The 10,000-nt window shown below is 43.7% G+C and overlaps 1 protein-coding gene across 1 annotated transcript in view; it reads right to left on the bottom strand.

Moving 5' to 3' along the window:
* LOC143290498 (uncharacterized) overlaps nt 1-10,000 on the bottom strand; it is a 61,861-nt gene that overhangs the window by 33,449 nt on the left and 18,412 nt on the right. Inside the window, exons 11-17 of the mRNA XM_076599995.1 lie at nt 8,759-8,857; nt 7,834-7,932; nt 6,143-6,286; nt 4,952-5,050; nt 2,613-2,720; nt 1,644-1,697; nt 410-517 (exon numbers count right to left, since the gene is read on the bottom strand). Coding sequence (XP_076456110.1) covers nt 410-517; nt 1,644-1,697; nt 2,613-2,720; nt 4,952-5,050; nt 6,143-6,286; nt 7,834-7,932; nt 8,759-8,857 — 711 coding nt within the window. The remainder of the gene's footprint in view (nt 1-409; nt 518-1,643; nt 1,698-2,612; nt 2,721-4,951; nt 5,051-6,142; nt 6,287-7,833; nt 7,933-8,758; nt 8,858-10,000) is intronic.

Here is a 10,000-nt window from a genome sequence, read left to right as displayed (position 1 = left end):
TTTTTTTTTTTCATATTCATTCTGTATAATTGTGTGCTTACCCTCTCTCTAAACCACACACACACACACACACACACACACACACACACACACACACATTTCATAATTTGCGAAAAATACAAAATATCCTAAAACCAAGTGATTTATTCACCTGCGATGACTGTCAAAAAACACTCGCCAACTATGTATTTCAGTGCATGCGTATTAGATGACCGTTTATTTCTTTGTTCCCTTTGTTCTTTGCGCGCACTAACACACACACACACACACACATACACCTATAAGAGTGAATATTTCAACAAAATCTTTTTATTTCTTTTTTGTGAGGAATAACTCTCTTTGTTGTCGTGGGGTCTGTCATTACGTACGTAAAGTGCATGCTACACGCGGTGATGGTGACATGACTTACTGAGGTCCCAGGTTCTCCGCGAGATCCAGCAGGTCCGACCTCTCCATCCGGGCCTTTGTTGCCAGGGCCTCCGGGTGATCCGGGCATTCCTCTGTTGCCTGGCAACCCCTGCAAATACAGTCACACCATGCGCATGAGTTTTTTTTTTTTTTTTTTTTTTTTTTTTAACTTTAACTGCCGAGTCGTCTGTGTTCTCTGTTTAAAACTGAAAGACGCTCCTAGCTATCTACACAAAGACAGGGGTGCAATCTGTAGACCTAATCCTATGTATTAAATAGATAAAACTAATAATCCATAGCATTTATCCTTTGTGTGCCTACTACAGGAAGAAAACTAGTAATACACAGTGTTTAAATCTCTTTACTCCGACTGGTGAGAAAAGCGTAAACCATAGCACTTTCCCTCTGTCAGTACTGCAATGGTAAAACTAGAGAGCCAAACCATTCACACTCTGTGCCAACAATGGCAAAATCAGCGGTCCACAAACATTTACCTTCTGTGCTATGATGGAAAAAAAACAAAAAACTAACAATCCATAACTCTGTACCACAACCAGCAATCCATAGCAGATACCCTCTGTGCCACAAGTAATTCACACCAGCTGTGCTATAGGGGCAGAAAAGGAAACCTACAAATCTTGTTCCCTCCACTAAAAAACAAAGGGGGCTGGGATAATTAATCAATGGGTTGTTCTCTCCCCGCACTGAACAGTAACATACCCCAAGGAAAAAGATATGTGTAGACGGGCAGCGTCTTCAAAGACGTTGTAAGGAATACTAACTACTTCCCGAAGAGGGCTGTGACTGGATGATCAGACTCTGGACGTCTTAAAGAAGCTGCTGATGCTCAATGGCCATGAGACAGACTGGGAGAGGGAGAGAGAGAGAGAGAGAGAGAGAGAGGGAGGAACAGACAGAGAAACACAGAGAGAGACAGAGAGAGAGAGAGGCTGACAGAGACAAAGATACAGGGAGAGACAGAGACACACAAAAAGAGAGACAGAGATAAGACAGAGACACAAAGAGAAAGACAGACAGACAGAGACAGACAGACATACAGGCAGGCAGGCAGACAGAGAGAAAGAGATAGAGGGACAAACAGACAGCGGGAGAGAGACAGAGAAAAAGAGAGAGGGAGAGACACAGAGAGAGAGAGAGAGAGAGAGAGAAAGAGATAGAAAGAGAGACAGAGAGAGAGGGAGGGAGAGAGAGAGACAGAGTGGAGGTTTTCTTACCCTTTCTCCTTGAGCTCCCACAGTTCCAGTTGGTCCCTCAGGTCCACGTTGGCCCTGAACACAGAAGTGGTCATCAGTTTCCATCACAGTTTTGTTTTGAGATCAAAAACTCACATAGCCATTTACAGCTATCTGGGAAAATTCACTGTGTCAAAGGCTCGGTTGGCTATAAAAGGGCAGAGCCCAATCCCCTTCTTTACCCCTATTTTAACCTTGTACTTATATTAATATTTGTATTTGTATTTCTCTGTATGAAATTCAGGCTGCTCTCCCAAGGCAGAGCACCTCGCTACACTGTGTATTATTAATAAAGCTTGTAAACATTACGAATACCAATACGAATACGAATGTACACACTTTATCATTCATACTTTGGTACAAATATTTGATTTTTGGCAGCAACGCATGCCAAATTAAAAAAAAAAAACAACAAAAAAAAAACAAATAAGATGAATGTAACAAAATAAGATAAATGAAAAAAAAGGATTAATATGAAGGCACGAAACAGTTTAGGTCAGTTCTGTTCAGTAACTCAAGGAGGGATCATTGCGTTCGGAAAAATCCATACCCATACACGTTTCACCACATTCAGAAGACGTCTGACCAGCAGCGTCACTCAACACGCTTTGTCAGGCCTTCAGGGAAATTAAAAATAAATAAATAAATAAATAAATTTAAAAAAAAGAAGAAGAAGAAAAAAGAAAAAGAAAACTAAACAGAAAAAGCTATATACAAATATACACAAAGTTTGCTTTGCAGTCCAGAAGGACATTTGATTTAATTAAGGTTACAGTTAGTCTCTCCTTTGTACAGATACTTTTTTTTCTTTCGTCTAAAATCACAGTACGTAGATAGACGTTACACTGAAGAACTCACCCACAGACATACAGATTATTATCGAATTCTCATGCACATCCATTTCAGAGTCAAAACCAACCCGCACTAAAGCTAGGACCTTCCTTCACTCACCCGTCGACCAGCAGGTCCAGCAGGCCCGGGACGACCCTGCTCACCGGGCATTCCACCGGGTCCTCTCTCCCCGGCCTGTCCTTTGAAGCCTTCATTCCCATTGCGGCCCTAATGGACACACAACGTCCACCACCACACGCTGGGTTAGAATCTCTGAGAGAGATCGGGGTGGGGTGTTTGTGTTGTGTGTTTGTTTGCGCGTGTGTGCGCGTTTGTGTGTGTGTGCGTGTGGAGGGGGAGAAGTGAGTGTTTGTGTGTGTGTGTGTGGGAAGGGGGGTGGGGGGTTGCGAGGGGGGGGAGGGGTATTATGTGTGTTGTGGGGGTTAGGGGTGTGGAGGAGTTGGGTGTGTGGGTGTATTGTGGGTGGGTGATGGTGTGTGTGTGTGTGTGGGGGGGGGGGGGGGGGTGATTTAATACATTTCCCTCTCTCTCTCTCTCTCTCTCTGTGTTTTGTTTTGGACAAGACATCTCCGAAAGTATGCTATTTATGGCGTCGTTGGTGTGCGTTTGTGTGTGGGGAGGGGAGGGGTGTGTGTGTGTGGGGGGGGGGGGGAGTGAGTGTTTGTCGGGGGGGGGGGGGGGGAGGGGAGGGGGTATTATGTGTGCTTGTGGGGATTGGGGGAGCTGGATGTGTGGGTGTGTTATGGGTGGGTGATGGGTGTGTGTGTGTGTGTGTGTGTGTGTGTGTGTGTGTGTGTGTGTGTGTGTGTGTGTGTGATTTAATACATTTGTTTCTCTCTCTCTCTCTCTCTCTCTCTCTCTCTCTCTCTCTCTCTCTCTCTCTCTCTTCTGTGTTTTGTTTTGGATATGACATCTTCGAAAGTATGCTATTTATGGCGTTGTTGTTAGTGTGCGTTTGTGTGTATGTGTGTGTGTGTGTGTGTGTGTGTGTGTGTGTGTGTGTGTGTGTGTGGAATGTGAGTGTGTGTGTGGGGGGGGGGGGGGGGGTAGGGAGGGGGTTTGTGTGTGTGTGTGTGTGTGTGTGTGTGTGTGTGTGTGTGTGTGTGTGTGTGGAGTGATTGTTTGTGTGTGGGGGGAGGGGGTATTATGTGTGCTTGTGGGTGGGGTGAGTTTGGGTGCGTGGGTGATGGTGTGTGTGTGTGTGTGTGTGTGTGTGTGTGTGTGTGTGTGTGTGTGATTTAATACATTTCCTGATCTCTCTGTCTCCCTCTCTCTCTGTGTTTTGTTTTGGACATGACATCTTCGAAAGTATGCTATTTATGGCGTCGTTGTTAGTGTGCGTTTGTGTGTGTGTGGGGGGGGGGGGGAGGGAGGCGTTTGTGTGTGTGTGTGTGTGTGTGTGTGTGTGTGTGTGTGTGTGGAGTGATTGTTTGTGTGTGGGGGGAGGGGGTATTATGTGTGCTTGTGGGTGGGGTGAGTTTGGGTGCGTGGGTGATGGTGTGTGTGTGTGTGTGTGTGTGTGTGTGTGTGTGTGTGTGTGTGTGTGTGTGTGTGTGTGTGTGTGTGATTTAATACATTTCCTGATCTCTCTGTCTCCCTCTCTCTCTGTGTTTTGTTTTGGACATGACATCTTCGAAAGTATGCTATTTATGGCGTCGTTGTTAGTGTGTGTGTGTGTGTGGGGGGGGGGAGGGAGGCGTTTGTGTGTGTGTGTGTGTGTGTGTGTGTGTGTGTGTGTGTGTGTGTGGAGTGATTGTTTGTGTGTGGGGGGAGGGGGTATTATGTGTGCTTGTGGGTGGGGTGAGTTTGGGTGCGTGGGTGATGGTGTGTGTGTGTGTGTGTGTGTGTGTGTGTGTGTGGGTGCGTGCGTACGTGTGTGTGTGTGTGATTTAATACATTTCCTGATCTCTCTGTCTCCCTTTCTCTCTCTCTCTGCTTTGTTTTGGACATGACATCTTCGAAAGTATGCTATTTATGGTGTCCTTAGTAACCACCTTTTTAAAATATCAAAATGCATGTTGTCACTGACTGAAAAGTGAAATTCACTACAAAACAAAAGCAGAAAATAAACACCTCTGACTTCTTCAAAAATGCGCACTGTCTCTATGATAATGAAAGCCAATTTAAAAAAAAAAAAGTAAATTATATAACCAACATCTGCTTTCTTTGTGTCAAATAATCTGGGTGAGAAATATAATGTAGATCTACATAAGAAAAACAAAAAAAGAAGAAAAGAAACAAGAACATCATCATTTGTAAATAGTGTGAAATGAAATACAAAATTGCATATCACACACACTCACGTTTGTGTTCGAATACATCCCAGCCAACCCATCACACACACACACACATACACACACACACACGCGAACACACACACACACACACACACACACACGCCTACAGACATACATGCACAAGTGGTGCTGAGTACTTACAGAAGCGCCCTTGGGACCAGCCATTCCAGGGGCACCGACGGGACCAGGTTGACCTTGAGGACCGGGGAATCCGGGAGGACCAGCAGGACCAGGATCACCCTGAAGGTCAAGGACATAACCAAGGATGTGTGAAGACGATCATGCGTTGTTTCTTATTTTTCTTTCTTTCTTTCTTTTTTTTTTCGGGGGGGGGGGGGGGGGGGGAGGGGGGAGGGGGGGCAGTGGGGGGAAGGAGGGGCATGCTTCTCCTTCTTCCTCACATTCCCTCTCTCTCTCTCTGTCTTGTCTCTTGTCTCTGCCACATGTCTCTCTCTGTCCGATCTCTTGTCACGACCCGCAACTCCCGTCTCACAGTCAAATCAATCAAACCAGCACAGTTCTCAACCAACCCGCCAAACAGCACAAACCAATATTCCATCGAACCAACCAACCAACCAACCAACCAACCAACCAACCAAACCAGCAAGCAAGTAAGGAAGTTACTAACCAACCAACCCACAGAACCAACTAATCAAGCCACCAACCACCATTCAACCAACCAACAAGACCAATCAATCGACCAACCAACCAACCAGCCAACCAACCAACCAACCAACCAACCAAACCAGCCAGCAACTCTAGCACCCTTCCTAAAGTAAACCCAGTCCTGAGCCCCATCCGGTATTGTCATATTACATACACACTACCAGAAATGTCAAGTGGACAGGCAGACAGACAGACAGGCAGACCAGATAGACATATAAACCAACAGCCAGCCAACCAGCCAGACAGACAGAGGGACAGGCAGACAGACAGACAGACAGACAATCAGACAGGCAGACGTCTAGACGGACGAAACAGATATATACCAGACCAGACAAAGCGACAGCCAGGCAGGCAGACAGGCAGACAGACAGTCAACCAGACAGACAATCAGTCAGACAGAGAGACAGGCAGCCAGACAGATAAAACAGATAGACAGAGAGACAAACAGACAGACAGACAGACAGACAGACAACCAGAAAGGCCGGGAGAGAGAGACAGGTAGCCTGACAAACAGACGAAACAGATAAGTCCAGACCAGACAAAACGACAGCCAACCAACCAGACAGACAACCAGACTGAGACAGACAACCAACCAGCCAACCAACCACACAGATAAGACAGACAACCAGACAGACAAACAGACATGACAGACATGACAAGACTCACAGTAAGACCATCCTCGCCAGGAGACCCGGGCATGCCGTTGGGTCCAGGACTGCCGACCTCTCCAACCGCACCGGGCATGCCGTTCTCTCCTCTGCTTCCCTGGGGTCCGTCACCTCCCCTGTTGCCCGGAGCACCTCGATCTCCCTGGTGGACATGACAAGAGCAGCACAAATTAAGGTGGGGGAAACAAAAGAAAAGAAAAGAAGAAAAGAAGAAGAAAGAAAGAAAAAAAAAAAAAGCCCGCTGGAAGTTCCATATCCCTCTCTCTACTGGTCATAAGTTTCAGTTTCAGTTTCAGTAGCTCAAGGAGGCGTCACTGCGTTCGGACAAATCCATATACGCTACACCACATTTGCCAAGCAGATGCCTGACCAGCAGCGTAACCCAACGCGCTTAGTCAGGCCTTGAGAGAAAAAAAAGGTGAATAAATAATAGATAAGCTTACATAAATAAATAAATAAATAAATAATAATTATAATATAAAAAAAGGTAGTAGTAATGATAATAAAAATAAAATAATAATAATAATAAATTAATTAATTAATAAATAAATTAATAAGACAACAACGATGATAAAAAAGCAAATAAATGTAAAACATGAAGACACACATTTACACATACACCCACACATGCATAACAGATATGCACCAAATAAGGGACCAGGGAGTTTATTTATATCCACTGTGTCTGTCTAGGGCTCGGCATTGGAAGAAAGGAAGGCGGGGTTCTGTACATTCTGTGTCAGTGCCTGTGTTGTTGTATGCCTGGACAATGCTCGGGTTATACACACACACACACACACACACACACACACACACACACACACAAAGTGAGCTCAGCTGACCAGTCGTGTTTTAAACCATTATGTTTGTGTTCCTCCTGACATCCTTTTTTTTTTTTTCAAGATTCCTAGGCATAAGGTACAGATTTTTTTTTTTTACCAGATATTCCATAAGTTATTGTTTCTTATCTCCCAATATATCTTGTTATTTTATTTTCTCCCTGTCATCTACTTCATCCTACATGACCAGTTTTGGGGAAGTCACTGAATTATGACGTTTCCCAGTTAGGGCAGAGAAGACCACAAAACTATGACAGGAGCTTGTCTCTAGATCACTTGCCATTGGGGATGATAGATCACCATCCAATGCCAAGATATCTAAAAAAAAAATAAATAAAAAAAAGAGGTCAACATGTGAAAAAACTGAACACCATACAGTTATTCTTTTTTTTCTCTCAGAGACAATTCAAAGGATCATCAATTACAATCTTAGTAAAGTGGTGAGGGTTTGGGGTTTGGTGATTTTTGTTTGTTTGTTTGTTTGTTTGTTTGTTTTGTTTTGTTTGGTTGTTTTTTATTTTTTTTAAAAATCATTTTCCAATCCTCTCTATATTCTCCACTTATGACTATTTTCTGAATATATGCGAATTCATTATGAAACGAGAACAATGCTGTTTGTTAAGTTGTTGCCTGCGCATGTTTTTCACCACTGTTATATTTTACGGAGATAAAGAAATAGAAAAAAAAAATCTACATTGAGAGACAGACAGATGGAGAGATTAAACAGAAACAAAACTCTTATCGTGAGACTCTCATCCCACACACACACACACACACACACACACACACACACACACACGGACCTCGAGCTAAACTAAACAAAAAACAAATGTTCGAAACTGATCTTCACCTTGAGTCCAGCCATACCAGGTACGCCAGGAGCGCCGATATTTCCAACAGGGCCGGGGGGACCAGTCTGACCTGGGGTACCATCATTGCCACGGGCACCCTGAAGAGGGAAGTAGCAATATTACAAGTCACCACTCGTTTGGTCATTCCACTCACTTTTTTTTCTTTCTTTTTTTTTTTTTTTTTTTTTCATTTCTTCAAACATCCTGTCTTTCATTCATTCATTCTTTGACTCATTCATTTATTCATATTGGTTTTAACCTGAAAACAAAAAAAGCAGCTAGATGAGTCATCACTCATTCCTTCACTCTTATCATTTTCGTACGTCCATAATTAGTTCCTTCATTCATTTGTTAATTCATTCGTTCACACATTCCTTCCTCCCTTCCTTCGCTCACTGACTCATTCATTTACTCACTCACTCATTCATTCAATTTCCACTGCGGACACGAGTTCTTTCACTCATTCCTTCCTTCCTTCACTCATTGATTCACTCACTCACTTAATTTCCACTGCGGACACGAGTTCGTTCACTCATTCCTTCCTTCCTTCGCCCAATCACTCATTCATTCACTCACTCACTCAATTTCCTCAGCAGACACGAGTTCGTTCACTCATTCCTTCCTTCCTTCCTTCGCTCATTCACTCATTCATTCACTCACTCACTCAATTTCCACAGCAGACACGAGTTCGTTCACTCATTCCTTCCTTCCTTCGCCCAATCACTCATTCATTCACTCACTCACTCAATTTCCACAGCAGACACGAGTTCGTTCACTCATTCCTTCCTTCCTTCCTTCGCTCATTCACTCATTCATTCACTCACTCATTTTCTCCACGAGTACACTGAACAACCAAAAGGAAACACAACGAACGCATAGTTTCCACCACACACACACACACACACACAGTGTTCTCCTACTTACATCTTGACCAGGGGATCCATCAGAACCACGCCCTCCGGATGGACCACGAGGTCCCTGGGGTCCAGGTGCCCCAGCAGGTCCTGCAGCTCCTGCGGGTCCCTGTTCAAAACACACGGGTTGGAGGGGTGGGGGGCAGGGGAGAGGGTGTGTGGGGGGGAGGTTGCAAGAACCGTTAGCAAAAGATGTGTGTGTCACATCCGTGAGAGAGGGAGAGAGAGAGAGAGAGACAGAGAGAGAGAGAGAGAAGGTTCTCTCAATGCATGAACCGTTTTGCAATCATGTCAACGTATATTATAGGTAAGGTTCTCTCAATACAATAACCGTTTTTGCAGTCACGTCAACATATACATTAGTTAGGTTCTCTAAATACAAGAATTGTTTGCAGTCACGTCAACGTATATAATAGGCAAGGTTCTCTAAATACAAGAACTGTTTGCAATCACGTCAACGTATATAATTGGTAAGGCTCTCTCAATACACGAACTGTTCTGCAATCACGTCAACGTATGTATTAGGTAAGGCTCTCTCGATACACGAACTGTTTTGCAATCACGTCAACGTATATAATAGGTAAGGTTCTCTCAATACAAGAACTGTATACAATCACGTCAACGTGTATAATAGGTATGGTTCTCTAAACACAAGAACTGTTTTGCAATCACGTCAACGCATATAATAGGTAAGGTTCTCTCAATACAAGAACTGTTTTGCAATCACGTCAACGTATATAATAGGTATGGTTCTCTCAATACAAGAACTGTTTGCAGTCACGTCAACGTATATAATTGGTAAGGTTCTCTCAATACAAGAACTGTATACAATCACGTCAACGTATGTATTAGGTAAGGCTCTTTCAATACACGAACTGTTTTGCTGTCACGTCAACGTATATAATAGGTATGGTTCTCTAAACACAAGAACTGTTTTGCAATCACGTCAACGTATATAACTGGTAAGGCTCTCGCAATACAAGAACTGTTTGCAGTCACGTCAACGTATATAATTGGTAAGGTTCTCGCAATACAAGAAGCGTTAGCAAAGGGTAGGTCACATCAATGTATGTAATTATAATAGGTAAGGTTTTCTCAACACAAGAGCTGTTTGCAATCACGTGAATGTTTTTAACAGGCAAGGTTCTCTCCGTGCAAGAACTGTTTGCAAAGGATGGGTCAGTCAATGCATATAACAGCCGAGATTCTTTCAATTTTCACTTTCAGAACATGGCCATTCATCAAATTATGC

The sequence above is a fragment of the Babylonia areolata genome, chromosome 15 (assembly GCF_041734735.1).
Source record: "Babylonia areolata isolate BAREFJ2019XMU chromosome 15, ASM4173473v1, whole genome shotgun sequence".
NCBI lineage: Eukaryota > Metazoa > Mollusca > Gastropoda > Neogastropoda > Buccinidae > Babylonia > Babylonia areolata.
Note: the sequence above shows the minus strand (reverse complement) of the source record. Positions and strands in the feature narration are given on the sequence as shown.